Source organism: Phasianus colchicus, chromosome 1 (genome assembly GCF_987193195.1).
Source record: "Phasianus colchicus chromosome 1, bPhaCol1.hap1.1, whole genome shotgun sequence".
Classification (NCBI taxonomy): Eukaryota; Metazoa; Chordata; class Aves; order Galliformes; family Phasianidae; genus Phasianus; species Phasianus colchicus.
Genome location: NC_143436.1, coordinates 7371802 through 7390253, shown reverse-complemented (window position 1 = coordinate 7390253; position 18452 = coordinate 7371802). Strand labels below are relative to the sequence as shown.

Below are 18452 nucleotides of genomic sequence, written 5' to 3'. Positions count from 1 at the left end.
AGGGGAAAAGACTTCAGATTGTTGCTTCTTTTAATTCAGATCAGCTTTCAGCAGCCTTAATTATACTACAAGAGAAAGGATAAACAGGAGAGAAGCCTTCCAGACCGACCTCACTAACACAGCGTGTGTGAAATTACTGCATGTGAATCATGGATCTTGCACAGGTAAGACACAGGAGAGAGCTTAATTAAATAAGTTTATTGTCTAATGTTTACACTTGTTAGGTTGCCACTGTAAAGTGCAACAACATAAATAAATTTTCAGCAGGAACTTCACGTTCCCCCCTTCCCTTCTATGAACACTGCTTTAGGAACCAGGCTTTGTTTCTTAGACTCACAAAAGCAAAGTGGACATGAAGTTTCAGTGGCACAGTTTTCACAAATACATGTTTAAAACAAAACTACCGGGCTGGCTTGGCAGCATGACAGCAGTACCATGCTGTCTCACAGGAAGCCCAGGGCAAGAAATTGACGTGCCCCAGTCCTTGCAATGCAGCAAATCCACCACAAAACCAGTTCATAGGTGAGATGGGTATCAGTCTCTGGTAAAATGTTTGCTTGTCCAGCCTTGGAGCTAAGGGGCAGGCGATTGGGTGGGGACAGAGGAGGAAGGAGTGCTGAGTTCAGTGATGGCAAAATCCAAGTTAAAAAAGTATAAAAAAAATTAAGGTACAGGCTACAAATCAACTCTTTCAAGAATACTGGCACATGGCATTCTGAACTCAGATTATTATTATTTTTTCCTATTAAGGATAGGGAAATAAACTTAATGTTTTTATGCTGTGTGCAAAAATGTTTACCAGCGCCAAACTGATACATTTTACCATCTCACTGTAGTGTCTGAACAGCAAGGTAGATGAATTGGTTTCCAGCATTACAGGCAACATTAGATATACTCAAACAAGATAATGTAAACTTGATTCTTAAGGCAGCTGGTACTGATGCTGCACGCAGGCATTGCTCAAGGCCCATTACAGCAATGGGACATGTAGCACTTGAAAACAAGTAAAAAGAAAATAGCATTGTTGGACTAAATGACTCATGTTGTCAAAATACTTTCCCTTTCACACAAACCATGAAATATTTGGACATCTAGAAAAATAACGCTCCTACTCCTCCAACTTCTGCCTGTTCTTTTACAAATATTTCAAAATACTGATAAATAATGGTGACTGCAAGCAGAATGCCAGTGCCCGACCCAATGGCTCCCAGAAAGTCAGCCAGAACTGAAAGGGCACCAATGCACAAACCACCAAATGCAGCTGCTGTAGGGATATACCTGGAACCAAAACATACATTTATGATCATGCATTTTCATACAAGAGTTCAACTGTTAAAACAACCAGCTAGGACATTTAGAGACAAGCTCAGCTCTGCAGCTGCAACTCTACCATTAACTCTTACAAGTTTCTAAACCACATTTGCACAACACAAATTAAATATTCACTGATAGGAAAGCTGTATAAACAACTGATCACTGGTAAAGATTTTGATTCATGAGATAACAATTTATTATTTTTTTAAATATATGCATGCTATTTAACCTCCACAAGACTAAGACTTGGCTTAAATACAGAGGCATAAATCTGCCTAGCAATGCAGATCTTCAGGCTTTGCACACTGAACAAAATCCCACTTTTGCAGCACTGTTTTAGCTCAGTAATGGTAAATTAGACACCTGTAAATGTGATGGTGTCTTCCTTTTAAAAACAGAGAAAACACTCAATCCAAATTCCCTACTTATTCTGCTTATGGAAGACACTCTAAGTTAATCTCTTCATTAACCCTACATGCATTTTTTGCATTCCAGAGAAAGACAGCTTAATGAGAGCAATATCTTGACATCTGTAGCAGAAACAAGCCCCTGATTTTTCCAAGAACATTTGTTCTCACTGACACCTTCCCAGTACTCTCAATTGCCCAGTAAGGAAGCACAGCTGAAAGTCAGCATTATCTTACCTGTTAAGCTCATGAACCATTGAAGTATCCCTGTGGCCTCTCATCACCATTTGCTGTTCCTTGAGTTGCTTGGCAACCTGCAGAAACATAATTTGATGAAATTGCTGCAGTTTTTTCCACAGTCATCTGATATTTAGTCACAGTAATAACTGATCAGTAAGGATCAGTCAGTTCTAAATCACAGGCAGTGTTTGAAAATACAGTCATTAGGCACATTTATCAGAACACCTACATCTTTTGCTGATGAACCAGACACTTCAATCCAAGTCTTCGAGAAAAAAGCGCAGGAGCCCAACATAAAAATTATATAAACTATTACATGAACAGGATCCTCAAATATTGCACCCATGGATTCTGGAGGGGACAAGTAGTAGCACAGACCACCAACAGGGTAAGAACGAGCAGGGCCACCGCCACTCACATCCTACAGAAGGGGAAGAAGACAGACATTTAGGTGTTTCTCACAGACCTCTCACATTCTAATCCTGCATTTATAGAGGAATTCCTCATCAACGTTCCAAAATCCACTTTTCCATGCAATTGTTAGAAATTAAGTATTCCAGTCTTCCGCTGGTTAAATACTCGAGTTTCACGATAAAGTAATATATATATATATTTATATATTCTTTTTTAAAAAGGTGATTAAGATACTTACTGCCCATTGTCCTAATAAGTTCACCAAGAAGTTGCCACTAAAACGAACAGACAACATCTGGGAAATAACATAGAGGTTTGAAACTAAGGCAGACTGCAGAATGATGGGAATGTTGGAGGTATAGAAGAGCTTGATCGGATAGCTGCTGTACTGTCCTCGGTATCGCGCAGACTTGATAGGCAAATCAACACGAAAGCCCTACAAGAAAGAACACAAATATGCCAAATCTATTTCTGAGAAAGAAATGCTTCCTAGTATGTCTACAAGTTATTCCAGAGGATATTTGCTAGATAAACAAGGAGTGCAAAGTCTGGGACAGTAAAGCCCTAAGGCTTACTTGCTACAGACTGAACTACAGACTTTAAGGATTTGTAAGTGTTACTGCTTGGATGTTTTACATTCTTTATGCAGCAAATAAGAGAGAACATCTCTAAGTACAATTTCTCTAAAATACAATTACTTTGTAACATTTGGTTTGATAAAACTATCTAATGGCTTTTAACTCAACTCACAAGTATCACCAGACCTCCTATGTTTGTAAGTCCTACTTTCTGGGGCAGGCTCCTATCCTAGTAGAATTCAAGGTTTTTTTTGCTTCCACTCAGTCTGAACTGCTTTAAAGATGCACAGTTAGATACACAAACAAAACAATACAGACCAATATGCAGGTCTCCTTTAATGTCAATTGTAGGAAATACTCAAGCTTAAAGACAAACCCCAGCTAAGGATCTAATGAAAAGTCCAGGGGGGGAAGGGGAACAATAAGCCATGCATTAATTACACTGCTGTTTTCTAGAACAAATCTGTATTATACATGCCCCAAAGAAACAAGGTTGTTCAGCTCCATTCAAAAGTAATATTTTCTTTTTAAACTCAACTATGAATTATCAAGTATGTTAATTGTATGATAGAACCATAGCAGTTTCATAATCCATTTTTAGTAAAAAAAACAAATGTGTGTGTGCTGTTTAGTGGAAAGTGAGATGACATCACTGCCTGAGTAGAAATATTTGTATCCATAACAGTGAACAGCTGCACTGTCACAGGTTTATGTTACTGAAGAAACACTATTCAAATTAAAAATAAGTAAGAGCTCCTTTCTCTGAATCACAGAAGGGTTGGAAGGGACCTCAAGGATCATGAAGCTCCAACCCCCCTGCCACATGCAGGGCCACCAACCTCCAGATTAAATACTATCCAGGCTGCCCAGGGCCCCATCCAACCTGGCCTTAAACACCTCCAGGGACAGGGCATCCACAACCTCTCTGGGCAGCCTGTTCCAGTACCTCACCACTCACAGTAAAGAACTTCCCCCTGACATCCAACCTAAATCTTCCCTCCTTCAACTTAAAACCACTTCCCCTTGTTCTGCCATTATCTACCCTTTCAAGGAATTGAGAACAAGATCTCAAGATCAAATACTTCATTTATTCTACTTCGGCAATTTCTTTTTGCAATGACCACATTACTAGGAGTCCACGTCCTTCTACCAATACAGTTTCAGAGTTACTATGAGAAATTTCTCATTTTACCTGAAAATAGATGACTACAGCAAATACAAATACTGTAGCAATCAAATTCATGAGGTTGGGCAAATTCTGTCGGTAAAAAGCCTCCCGCAAGGCGCGGACTTTGTCGGTTCGCGTGGCCAGAAGATGAAACAAAGCAATCACAGCACCTTCAAACTCCGTTCCTGGAGAAAGCAGAACAGTAGAAGAGACTTGAAACTGTCAATTAATAATAGAGTTTAAAAAAGACCATCACATCTTTCTTCAGGATTTTTTCAAAGTGACAGGTATAAAATAAGATGCAACACGACATCTGTCCTGTTATAGATGTATCACCACAGTGTGCTGCCTTAACTCACAGGCTGTGAGTCTCTTCTGGGTGGGTAAGAGGAAGATCAGAAGGAAGAAAAAAAAAAAGAAAACTAAAGAAGAGAAAAATAACTTCAAAAAAGCAATAATAAACCACAGCTGACAGAAAAACTCCAAGTTGGGTAACGATGAGAGCTAACTAAAATCCTGGCTTAGGATTTCAAATACAGGAATTAAATGAGTTAACTTCAGATGCAAATACAGGATGCATCTTAGCTTGGTATTTACAGTCTCAGCACAGCCAAACATTGGCTGAGGAACAGCAGTCCCTGAAGAAACAACCAACCTTAAAGTAATTGGGAAGCTCCAACTGTAACAGTAACCTACAGCCACAAAAATAGCTGGGTCATAAAGAACTCCCCTGAACAAACAGAATTTAAACACCCCAATTTCTACAGACTAAGGTATGCTGAAACAAGGCTATTTCAGTTTGGAAAATCAGAAGTTTTCCATTGAGGGGCTATAACTCCCATTTTAGCTACTCCAAATCAACAAAAGCAAACATGCAGGTAATTTATCTTCGTGTGAGTTAAACAACGTTTCCATCTTCAATGTTAGACAATGGATTTTAGAAGCTAACCATCACACATTAAAACACCTTTTCAAAATCCATCTGGTACACACCTGATTGGGTGTACATATAGCACACATCCACAGAAACACATTAAAACTAACTGTAATAGCACAGGTACCTCTGCCAGTGTTGATGGTAGTGGGACTAAATGCCTTCCAAACAATGGTTTCACAGATATTAGTAGCAATAAAGAGGGAAATACCAGATCCCAACCCATAACCTTTCTGTAGCAACTCATCCAACAGCAGCACAATCAAGCCAGCAACAAATAGCTGCGGGAAAAGAAAAAGAACTGAGCAGAAACAAGAATAAATCAAGTCAGGAACTGCATATTAATTTCATTTCAGTATTTTCATCATGTTGGAGAGAGCTCATTAAGTTTTTCATTGAAGTATCATTCATACAGATTTCTGCCCCCTCACATGCACATCACACCTGCCAAACATCTCTGTGACTGTTCAACACCGATGCAAGCAAACAGATTACACACTAAGTATTTATTTTTAAGTGTTTACATTTGTGCATTTACTGATTTGCTCTACAGGATAATGCCTCAAAGCTGAATTTATAGCCTTTAGTGAGAAGTCCTCTGTGGCACCAAACAGCAGCTATTGATTGCAAAATTCCCATATTTGAAATGAAGCAGCTACTCCCTATCTGAAATATTTATGATACTAATTATCCCAATTTTTTCTTCCTTTATGGAAGATTTAGAATTTCTCATATGTAGCCAGATAGATGTGAAGGATGTTGCTTCACAGCATTAAAATAAGTTAAAGGCAACTAGACACAGAAAGATTTTTTCCTTCCAACCATACTACATCTAATCAGTTTTAATTACACAAAGAATAGCTCACTACAAACCTGAATTATAATGAGAAGGCAAATGCCAGCACCCATTTCAGCAGGATCTCCATACATTCCAGTCATAACATAGACAATGGCTTGCCCAATGGTAATAATCATCCCAAATACTGCAACAGGACAAGAAGAAAATCCTTTATAAAATGAAAAATTTCCTGAATTCATCTATCAAAGAAATTCACACTCCATATCTCTAAAGTAGTTTTATTCGTGGGAAACCAGTCTATGTTCAGTAACTTGAATCAGAACAGTGCTTACATTTCTGAGCTCCATTGAACAAGGCTCTATCTTTCGGTGTATCACCAACTTCAATGATCTTTGCTCCAGCTAGCAGCTGCATGATCAAACCAGATGTCACAATGGGAGAGATACCTAATTCCATCAACGTACCTACCAGAAAGAAAATACAAATGCAATTAAAGATCTTCCAGGCTGGATGTGGTTCTGGACAGCTTGGTCTGGTGGTTGGCAACCCTGCACATAGCAGGGGGTTGAAACTCGATGATCACAGTGGTCCTTTTCAACCCAGGCCATTCTCTGATTCCTAAAGGATTATATGCTGAGGATATTAGGCCTGTTAAAAGATTTTAGCTAAAGAACATTTTTCACAACCCTTCAAACGTAAATTTCAGTACAGGCATACTCTTAAAGCCCATAATCAGCTCACAGAAGAGTACTGTGTAAAAATCTGTGATATTGAAGGCAAACTGATGTAGCTTTTCACTTTACGTATCTTTGTGAAACAATGTGGACACTGCAGGTAAGCACACACAGAACCTCAGTGCTTTACGCAGTGAGCTTTTTGGCATACTGTACCAAGAAACCTCTGCCAGAAGCATCTTCTACTGCTTCAACTCCCATATTTTCTGAAGTTTAATTGTGAAGACCACAAGATGCTGCAGATCCACAGTGCTTGATAACACCAATCTCCAAATCACAAACTCTATAGATGAAAGCACTGAAGTTTAGGACTTAATGAGACAAACACATTGTTAAGATGTTCTACTCTGCCATCTCACCTACTGGCACAATGTCATCAAGCTAACAACTTTCAAATGCATACAGCCAGAAGATACAACTTCATAAAACATTACTTCTGCAGCACATAGGTTCATATTCCAGAAAATCTGCCTTTTTTTTCCCCCCCAGCCTTTCATTCAGTGTAATAACAGCTGGGCATCAAGCACTCACATGCAACAACAGAACTACCACCACATACTCTAATGCAAATATATTCTCTGCAAGATGTTGTTTAACTACTGATATCTGCTTGAATTATATTATAAAGTGGTATGAGAGCAGAACCAAAGCAATTAAATTCATTCATAAATACATTTTATTCTGACATTGTCACAATATTCATCAGAGAGATAAAAATGAGAATCAGTGCACAATTCCCTAGAACTCTGCAAACTTAAGAGCAATTCTGCTCTCACTTGTAGCATCCTAAAATGACCACGAATATTATTAAGAAAATAGTATTTAGCCATTAGAGACTTGCAAAGTGTCAAGAAGAATCATTGACAGGGGAAGCATGGCCGACAGGGCCATGTGAAAGGTCAAAGGAAGCAGAAATGATATATAATAAATAATCAGACAAGAAACTTATCTACTCTCACATTCAATTCAAAGGGACTCCTCCTGTGCAGGAAGTATCATGCTTTATTTCCCTTTTCCTGCACACACTGAGCAATATGCTCAGAAACTGCTGCTGGCAATTCGTGCCACTGCTTGGTGTAATGTAATGTAATGTCTAATTATCTTCACTGGTATGATATCTGCCTTTCCTAAATAATTCCTTCACATTACAGGGTCCCATGGCTTCTCTCACTTCCAGCCATTTTGCCAAGGTACAGACAAGGTCTGTAAGGTCAGTGACCTTACTTAGAGACATGCATGACAAGTCATGAATCTTAAGCTCTTGACTTCCAGCATTAGTTTAATACTTTTACACATTATTTTGGGCTCCATTTGTCTTTTCTACAGTAAACTACTTCAGGTTTGCTACAAGATAAGCTTAATCACTTCTGTCCTTAGCTTTCCAACCTACACAATTACCTACAATGCTGCAGAAGTGTTATGAGATATAACCAACTTGCACACACGAAGTATTTTCCTTCATAACTAAGAGGAGAAGAGACCCAATGTTTCATATATTATCAGAAAAAAAGATTGCTTTACAGTTGGATAAAGAACCATCCTGGAAGTTAAGAATCAAGATGAATCTCATTTGCACATCGAAGGCAGCTCCATTCCTAAGACAAAATCCATCTCAGGTATCATTCAATTACAGTGTTTCAACACGACAGCTGGGCTTTATGAAATTTTACACCCAATCATTTTTCCTCACAGTCTGTTTGTACTGATAAAAAGAAGAGAAAAGAAAGAATTTACTAACCTCTGTTTGATGCAAGAATGACTCGCATCCAGTAGAAAGGATCTGCTGAATCTGATGACATGATTCCAAATAAAGGTATCTGCCAAAGCACAGAGCAATATTAAACAGATATATGAAGAGAGCCTACATTAATCTAAGAACCTTAACTTGTAATGATTCAACTGCTACACTGTTCAGTATAATGTAATCCAACCATCTTTTGTTTTTTAAATTAAACCAGATCACACAACAATATTAATTGACAAGCACTGGGCAGATTACTATAGATGAAGATGTAAATGATTGTCATAAGCAGTCATAGAGTACCTCAGCCCTGGAAAAATATCCAAGAAAAGAAACACAAAATAAATAGGTCAGATACCTAAAATGATTAAGAGAACAGAGCATCCCCCTCCCCTCCCACCACGATATTCCACTGCTTCTGAAATACATGAAATATGTGATATTCAAGTACTTATTTCACCACATTTTTTGCAATAGAACAAATTGTAGCCAAACACCTTTGAGAAGACATAAGAAAGCAGGGTTGTTTTGTTTTGATTTTAAACAGCCCTATACAAAATTCCTTTATAGAACAAATTAAAAATGAAGCATAAATTCCAACGTAAGTATTTTTCTCCATCAACTTTAAATACTCCAATTCTACAGCTGGGAATGTGTTTTAAAGTGTCCTATATGGAGCTGTACAAGTCAGCCAAGTTTATATTGAAAAAAGACATCAATTTTCCATATGTCAGCACTGAAGGATTTTGAGTTCTTTAAAACTCAGTCACAAAAGAAAGCCCAGCCAATCCTTTAGATTATTTCCTGAAAACTCTGCACTATTTTCAATTAGCTACTACCATCTTTTGTACAGATTAAATTCTTAGTTATGCATATATCTAGCAGCTAAGAAACACAAATAAAGTCCACACTCTTCTATCTCTGGTATCATTCCCACATCCTCTGTTGAAAAACAGATAGGTTTGGGCCTTTTAACAGCCCTTCAATGTTGTAAACATACAAATTATTAAACTGCTGCAACAGAATCTGACTGCAATGGATAAGTTCAAGTCAATAAATAAATAAAACATAAAGTGCCTAAGGTTGAAGATGTCTGGTTCATTTTAAAAGATCTGGAGGGTCTAAAAGTGCTAAAATAAATAAAGTAATGCACGGATTTTCATTTTCTGCAGCATCTAAATATTCAACAAACAATACACGTTTATAACCCTAGTTTCTAGGGTTTCCAGGAAGTCCTGCAACTATGAATGAACAAAACCATAAGTGTTTACGAAGACCTTGGGGGGGAGGTAGCATCTTCATCAATATATTCAAAAAAACACACTCTAAATGTGAACTTAAACACCTCAGGACAAACATCTTCCCACAATCTTTGCAATCTTTTAGCTTGTTCAAGAAGGATCAGGTAAAAATAGTCATTTCTGTTCAAACTCATTACTGCTGAAGTTTAAATTTAGCTATGAACAGAGGCTAAAGAACGCATAGAACTGCTTGGCTTGCTTAGGCTACTCAACAAATGATTTGCTTTGCTGTTTATCCTGCAGTCAGTATCACTATTTCATAGGACATCTCACATCATAACAGCAACGTATTAATTTCTGAAAACATATACATGAATAATAAAGACTACTTTGGATACATACTCTTCATTCATTAGCAATTAAAACACAAAACTGAAAGCAGATCAACACGAAATGAAAACTCCTCACATGTTTAGCATTTTACATACAGAACACAGCCTTTCTGAAACACAGAATATATCCATACGTACCTGACAGCATACTAAGAAAATGAAGAGAGTGATAGCTGTCCATAGTACCTTCTCTCTGAACTGGATCTATAGAACCAATTATAGATAGATATTATTGAGTTAATTGCATTTGGTATTTTCACTCTACTTCACACTAGTGCTAGATGCTGTATTATTTGGAACTAAATGTGAAAGATATTGAGCCAGACGGCAACATTTCTCATCAGGAATTATTTTTAATATGATTTCAGATTTTTTAGAGTGACAGCCATGGGCTTCTATGTAGTCAAAGACAGCTTGCATGGGATCTGGCAGTGTGCCTGACATTCAGAGAGTAGAACATGTTTTATATATAGTCTTCTAACACAGTGAATATTTACCAAAAAACAACAGCATGGCTAAATGTGGACATATCAGAACAAACATGAAATACTAATGCAAAACTCCTTATCTGCTGTGATTTTATCACTAGGCTTCAACAGATTGAAAGCACTGTTTTGTAAGGCTGAAGATTACTTGAGTGCTATAAAGTTTATAGAGATTTAACTGCTAAAGGCAAGTGATTAAAAAACAGAAGAACCATGAGTTTGGGATAAGAAATCAGAGCAGCGAGAAAGAAGTTCTTCAAAAGTTGTTACATGAAGCTTAAATTCACCATTATGTTAATGGCCACAGACTACAAATTTTAGAAGCTTTTTCCCCCTCCAAAGTATTTCTATCAACGTACATCAGGTATTACTTTTAAAAGATTGACAGATCAGTGATCATCAGTCAGTAGTACATTAAGAGATCCCCATGGTCACAACGCACAAACCATTCTATGATTCTATGATATGAGTCCATGATTTGAGCCAGAATGCTGCAACCAGTTCCACAGAAGAAGAACCACGAGGTTTAAATTTGAAAGAGAGAACTACTCAAAGCCCAAGACAGAAAGAAAAGCACTTGAAGAGACCAAGAGAGAGCTCTGTTGCAGTGCTATGTTCAAGTTCCCACCTCTCCTCCATGGACTGCAAACACTGGGATAAGTGTGTTCACTGCAGACAAGAGCACAGCAGCTACTAAAATGAGACATGAACTGACACACAAAACAGATACAGCGTAAGTAATACATTTCTGCTTCCAACCACTGATGCTGCCTGTAGAGAAGTAACAAGAGAAAAGGTTAGTGGCTAGTTTTATAGGCCCTGAACACCCACAAACAAGAATCTGTAAACTGAGGCAGCAGGACAACTCCCCAGACAAAAGGAATTCAGAATTAGTCTGCAACTTTGTAAGTGAAAGCATAATACTTAATTTGTGGCAAAGTAGTTCCAGTAATTTAATGTATTTACTGATACAGACTCACTTCTAAAAGAGGCCAGATGCTAAAAATACATAGAGTACAAAGTTAAAAAAAGAAAAATAGTGACAGCAGCAAATAAATCCAGCGTCTTGTCTTAGATTTTATGAAGTGCTGACCCACTTTGCCAAGCACTGTTTCAATTTCATTGTTCAGATTTAAAGTACAGACTTTAAAAAAGAAAAATGTTGAGCAGAACTGTTTCTGCAGCCCAAAGCCTAACGTTAGCTTCTGGGGTGTCAGTCTCCTCAACTACCCTGGCCCTCAATTCAATTAAAGTGAACATGAGCATTAGAGAAATTTTGCACCACCTAAATCACACTTGGTTCACAGGGAACAGTCTCTGTGATTCAAAGAAATAAAAAAGAGAAAAAGGAGGCATTTGAATCCATATGCCAAGAACAGCAAAATACCAACTGGTACCAAAATATTCCAGCCACAAACGATAACAAGCACAAAAAGAGTACATTTCACCATCTGATCAGATCCTACTGGACATTTTCTTCTTTTGGTATTTTTCTCACTTACAGCTCATGAAGATAAATGGATGTGAGCCCCATCATCCTGGTGTTCTGAACACTGTGTTCTACTTCATGTCTGTGAAGTATCTAAGAGATCTGTGCATGTAGCATGAACAAACATAACAACTACAAAAAAGCAGCACTTGCTTCTGTCAGCCAACAGCTCCAAATGACAAAAGCAACACTTCCTAGTGACAGAAAAAGCCCACTTCCTTCATCACAAGTAATGGGAAAAAGTTCAATGAGAGCCCACCTGAATGAAAACTTTGTGCTCTCCGCACAATCAACAATCACAGGATGTTAAGCTTAGAGTTTTTTTTCTACTTTGTTATCTTTGTTTCTTGTCCCAGCCTTAACCAGCCCACTAAAATAATTACTAGTGATGCCTGCCAGTGACAGCTTGCAAGAAAACAATAAATAAAAAAGACTTGTTGTTAAACAGAATGGCCTAAGTCACTTGATAGACTACACATAAGCAAGGAACATTATGTAAAATGGTCAAAAGACTCTTCAGTCTTGGGAAGGACGTTCCCAAGTATATCCTTCACTTCAAATTCGTACAAAGCTGGCAACAGACTATCATTGCTTAGCCAGTGACCTAGATAGTGAAAGAGACAAAGTGACCCAAGTAGCTAGGACAAGAACTGCTCTGGGCATCCTTCACCAGCTGATGGAGGACACTGACAAACCAAGTCTCTCTCCCTACTCTTTCCTTCCTCAGAGAGAGGAAGAAATCAAGAGAAAATCACAACTGTTGCTGAGCTTTATAGAAACCTCAGTATCTGTAGATTTGTCTTAGCTTTCTCATAGACCTCACTTAACCAGAAGAAATAGGACAGATGAATGCTAGAAACCCATCAAAAATATGCCATAAGCAAACATGAGAAGATTGCACTGAAGTTGAAAGCTACAGAAACACAGTGGGTTATCTTCTACTCAATCAGGTGCATCCTGATCTTAGCACAAGGTCTGGCTCTGGAGACTCAAGAAGCCTTTGTCTGACTGGTATCACTTGTCTGAAGATCTGTTCCAAAAGGGAAAGACACTGGGAATCAGCTGGGAATAGCAGATAAGGCAAAGAGCCAAGGGATCAACCTTCTCAGAAATAAGTCCCAGAGGGGGACAATCAGCAGTTTTTACCATACCTTTCCCATTCAAGCCAGCACGTGGCTACCAGAAAAAATAATCTCTGCATCCAATTCTAACCCTCAGGAATCTCTCAACAGTGTGAGAATATTCTCTAGGATGGTATCGTGCTCACAGCCATGCATTTTTTTCTAACAATAAAAATCAGTATTTGCTTCTTATTTTCTGGTGTGGCTGGCATGAAAATTCCATAAATTTGCGACTCTAATTAGAATCTTTGTCACCTAGGTGATACATGAATGTTTGAGTATTAGTAAAAAAGTTTATTTTCATTATTATTGACAGGGACAGTCTCTTCCTTTCTACAGAAATTAACTAATTTTGATCTAGAAAATAGGCAAAGAAATGGGTTCTAGGGCTACAAGGATAAGTCAGATGTAAATGAACTCATTTCACTGGACTCAGAACAAAGAGAAGTGTCACAGCTAGTAGGTTATTTGAACCTTATCACAAATCACTTTCCCACCTCATCAAGTGGAAAAATGGCTGTAGGAGGAAAAAATACTTTGAGGGGAAAAAGTCCACAGGAAAAAAATGCCTGAAAATTCCATTCTGGTATGTTAAAATCGATGTAGTCATAAGGAACTGAATACAATAAATTCAGTCTAGAGATAAGACATTTAAAAACCAAAATGAGTTAGTACCATTAGCATATGGAAGAATTTGATTTGTCAGAAGGCTGTTAAGAATTTATTATGATGATAATCTTTTACCTTAATGCAGATTTCCTTTCTCCAAAAGGATATGCCCTACCTCAGGGCCCACTATCTGCATTTGTATTGTGGTGTATTGAATGCATTATTCTCTTATCTGAGAACTAATTAAAGTAAAAACACAGTGTAGCACTCACCTTTCTTTCTGGCTTCTGGATTTCAGGTAAAACTGCACAGAATGGCTTAATAACTTCTAAAAATTTAACTGTTGCGGAAAAAAATGAACAAAAACAGAGTAAGAAGAGAACATTTTACTGAACTTGTATTTTATTGATTGTATTGTATTGATTTATTAAACTTCATACTTCACATAACTTCTAAGGAAAAAAATAAAGTGTAAGAACACTACAGGTGAATTACTTCATCAACACTCGCTAACTGAACATGTAAGAAGTAACGCCCATTTCTTGAAGGAAGTGAACACGAAGCATAAATGACTTAGCTTGGAAAGGACTTCAAAGATCATCCAGTTCCAACCCCCTGCCACAGGCAGGGTTGCCACCCACTCGATCAGGTTGCCCAGGACCCCATCCAGCCTGGCCCTGCACACCTCCAGGGATGGGGCAGCCACAACCTCTTTGGACAGCCTGTGCCAGTGCCTCATCTCTGAGTGAAAAATTTCCCCCAACATCTAAAGTAAATCTCTCCTCTTTTAGTTCAAATCCTTAGTCCTATCACTACCACACTGTATAGAAAGTTTATCTCCCTTCTGCTTATAAGCTCCCTTTATGTACCAGAAGGCTACCAGGTCTCCCCTGACCCTTCTCCAAGCAGAACTTCCTCAGCCATTCTTCACAGGAGAGGCCATCCAGCTCTCTGAACATCTTTGTCTCCCCTCCTATGGACCCGTTCCAAAAGCTCCACATCTTTCCTGAGCTCCAGACCTGGATGCAGTACTGCAGGTGGGGCCTCACAAGGGCAGAGCAGAGGGGGACAATCCCCCCTCCCTCTCCCTCTTATCACCTCTCTTCAGCTGCAGCCCAGAATACAGTCGGCCTTCTGGGCTGCAAGAGCACTGCTGGCTCTCATCCACCTGAACCCCAAACCCATCTCCACAGAGCTGCTCTCAGTGAGTTCTTCTCCCGGTCCGTACCCACGTCTGCAACGCCTCGCACGTGGCCTTGTTACAACTCATTAGGATCTCACTTCTCAAGCCTGGAAACGTGGAAAAGAATTGTTTTTTTACAAGCGATTGGCCCGTCCTTTGTTCCACGGCTGGAATCACCTGCGGTGCAGCAGTGAACTGAATCACATCGCACCTAAAAATACACGACCCAGCGCTCCTGTCAAGTACAGCAGCAATGGATGCGCCTAGCTAGGAACTAATAGGCTTTATGCATCTATTTCGCCGGCGGGGTAAAAAAAAAAAAAAAAAATCACTGACATATCTTCAGAAACCTTCAATTGCTGCAACACGTATTCCGACCGAAGTTTGTGGGATTTAACTTCTGCTACAACTCCCTCCGCAGCTTCCCCGCTAAAAACGCAGCGCGGCTCAGCAGCTCGGCTCTTCGCGACGAAAACCCCAACGCCCCGAAGCGCGGGGCGGGCGGTTTCCCTGCCAAACCTCACGCAGCGCTCCCAGCCCGCTACGCGCGGCTCCCCACAGCCGTCAGCCGCGGTTCCCTTCGCAGATCCGCGCCGATCCCCGCGCACGCCGCCGCGCCCGGCTCCTCCCGCACCGACCGCCGCTCGCACGGCTCCCCGCGCCCCGCAGGAGCCGGCCGGGCGCCACGTCCGACCCGAGAAGCCGGACGCGACCCGCCGCCGAGCCGCGAGGCGGCCGCCCCGCCGCCCTCCGTTCCCCCACCGCCCCCCCTCCGGGCCGCGTCCTCCCCTCGGCGCGGCCGCCCGCGCCGCCGTACTCACTGCCCATGGCGGCGGGGCCGGCCGCTGCCTCACCGCTGTCAGCGCCGCTCCCCTCCCCCACCGCGTTCCCTCCGCCGCCGTCACGTGACGCGGCGCGCAGCAGCCCGCGCAGGCGTCGCTGCGGCCGCCTCTGCCCGCTGCCTCCCGCCGAGCCGCCGCTCCCCGAGCTGGGTGGAAGCCCCCGAGGATCCCGTTACGCCGACGCGTTGCCGCAGTGGCTCTGAACAGTTTTATTCAATAGCTTCCCTCAGCTGAAGTCGCTTAAATAGGGCTTTTTTTTTTCACCCAGTTTGCATAGTCGTAATTTCACAAGTACTGCGAGTTACCCCGTGGCAGTTACGCTCACCTGTAGTTTCCTGAGTATCTGATAAATGATAGAAGCGTGAACAGTTTGAAAGAACTCCGAGATCATCTACTCCACCCCCACCCTGCCCATGAATCACAGAGTCATAGAATCCTAGAATCAAAAAGGCGGGAAGAAACCTCCAAGAACACTGAGCCCAACCGTCCGCCCACCTCCAATGTCCACCAATGTCCCCCTAACACACGTCCCTCATTGCCACGTCCATCCTTGCTTTGAGCATCTTCAGGGACAGTGAGTCCACCACATCCCTGGCAGCCTGTGCCAATGCCTCACCACTCTTCCTGAGAAGAAATTGTTCCTAATATCCAACCTGAACCTCCCCTGGCACAACTTGAGGCAATTGCCTCCCATCCTGTCACTGTTACCTAGGAGCAAAGGCTGGCCCCCACCTCATTACAACCTCCTTTCAGGCAGTTGTAGAGAGCAATAAGATCTCCCCTGAGCCTCCTCTTCTCCACACTGAAGAATCCCAGTTTCCTCTGTCACACTCCTGAAGATTTGGGCTCTTGACCCCTCACAGCTTCACTGCCTTTCTCTGGACACACTCCAGTGCCTCAGTGTCTTTCACATAGTGAGACACCTAAAATTGAGCACGGTACTGAGGTGCGCCTTCACCCGTGCTGAGTACAGACAACAATCACCTGTCATGCCCATCAGTAATTGGCCTTACATCTCACCTCGAGATGCCTCATCAGTAACAGTGGTGTCCCATAGGGATCAGTACTGGAACCAATGCTGTTCAGTGTCTTCATCAGCAACATCAACAGTGGGATCAAGGGCACACTCAGCAAGTTTGTGAATGACATGCCTGAGTGATGGGATAGCATTCAGAGAGACCTAGACAGGCTTGAGCAGCAGGACCAGGTGAATCTCATGAGGTTCAAGTACAAGGTCTTGAACCTAGGTCATGACAACCCCCAGTGTCAGCACAAGCTAAGGGATGTAAGGATGGAGCACAGCCCTGCCAGAAATGACTTGGGGTAATGGTGGATGGAAGCTGGACATAAGCCAGCAATGTGCACTCACAGCCCAGAAAGCCAACTGTATCCTAGGCTGCATCAAAAGAACTGTGGCTCAGCAGGGTGAGGAAGATGATCCTGCCCCTCTACCCTGAGCTGGTGAGACCTCACCTGCAGTACTACATCCAAATGTGGAGTCCTCAGTACAGGAGAAACATGGACCTGTTAGAGCGAATGGCCACAGAATTGGTCCATGGAATGGAACGCTTTCCCTACAGGAAAAGACAGAGATGTGGGAATGTTCAGCCTGGAAAAGAGAAGGCTCTGGGGAGACATAATAGAAGCCTTTCAGTATCTAAAATGGGGACTGTAAGAAAGGACAGACTCTTTAGCACGATCTGTTGTGATAGGATAAGGGGAAATTGATTCAAACTATAAGAGAGGAGATTTAGATTGGATAAAAGGAAGACATTTTTTACAATAGGGGTAGAGAGGCGCTGGAATGAGTTGTCCAGACTCATGAATGAGCTTCAGGAGGCTTCTTGCAATTAATATGGGTCCAGATTTTTAGCTGTACTTACCAGTTCCAGCTGACTTTCTCACTCTTAGCAAACCTGCACATATACAAGTTACTGGTCCATTTTGTCTGAAGGCTGATAAAAGAGCCAGGAGGTTCCTTCAATCTATCCTAACACAGGTGCACCATTGAGACAATATTACAGCATCATCTTTGAGTGGGTTACCAATGATTGAAGTTTTTTTAAAAAATAGGTTTTTTTGTTCATTCCAAATTAATACTACTATGGCATTCAAAACTTTAAGGCTTCAAAATTAAGACTAGTCTTGTTTAACTCATAAAAGAACATCACTATTATTAAAATATTTGTTCTAAAATATTTTTCTTCCTTTAACCGAGTCACTGTTGCCTTCAGTGAGCTGCTCATCCTAACATCTCTTTCCCTTGATGTCTTTATTTTTCCTTCCACTCTTGCACTTCCAACTAAAAAATCCTCAACACGTCCTTAACTTCTCAGTCATTACCTCTGCATTTCATTCCATGTGCCACAATGCACAAGTGCTGTTACACTTCCTCTCTTTCTAGTTAGCTTTTTTACTAACAACACACAGGGCTTCATTTCTGCTTTTTTAGTAACAAATTTCTCTTGTCCAAGCACTGGGCCCTACTCTGTTACCACTCACCTAACTTGTATACCATTTTATCCAGCACTTCCCTGAATTGCACATCCTGCACAGGGAACTTGTTCCCATTGTCAAGCAGCACCCTCGTCTGAAGCTTTCAAGATTTCTGCCCCTCTTTTCTGCAATTATTTTAAACTGAGTATATCATTTTCCTCTGACTGCTTTACAGGAGCTACCGGTAACACAGGTTTCTCCTTTGCCTTCTTTTCCCCTTTTTTTCCCTTTCCAAACCCATTCTTTTTCAATTATTCACTCACAA

The 18452-nt window shown here is 40.9% G+C and overlaps 1 protein-coding gene across 4 annotated transcripts; it reads right to left on the bottom strand.

Annotated features, from left to right (window-relative positions):
- Positions 1-18: 18 nt before the first annotated feature.
- SEC61A2 (SEC61 translocon subunit alpha 2) lies at positions 19-15861 on the bottom strand. Of its 4 annotated transcripts, XM_090134710.1 has the most exons (13): positions 15671-15861; positions 14895-14956; positions 13939-14006; positions 10101-10166; positions 8327-8405; positions 6187-6318; positions 5929-6038; positions 5183-5336; positions 4146-4306; positions 2614-2811; positions 2191-2382; positions 1959-2035; positions 19-1278 (listed from the first exon to the last, which is right to left on the bottom strand). In XM_090134710.1, the coding sequence occupies exons 5-13, from the start codon at positions 8385-8387 to the stop codon at positions 1092-1094; spliced, it is 1272 nt and encodes a 423-aa protein (XP_089990836.1). In that variant the 5' UTR covers positions 8388-8405; positions 10101-10166; positions 13939-14006; positions 14895-14956; positions 15671-15861; the 3' UTR covers positions 19-1091. The 4 variants fall into 4 exon arrangements, with proteins under 4 accessions (XP_089990836.1, XP_089990841.1, XP_031468566.1 ...); XM_090134715.1 differs by lacking the exons at positions 14895-14956; positions 15671-15861 and adding an exon at positions 15200-15513; XM_031612706.2 differs by lacking the exon at positions 14895-14956 and having other exon boundaries at positions 23-1278; positions 15671-15859.
- Between the last annotated feature and the right edge of the window lie 2591 nt (positions 15862-18452).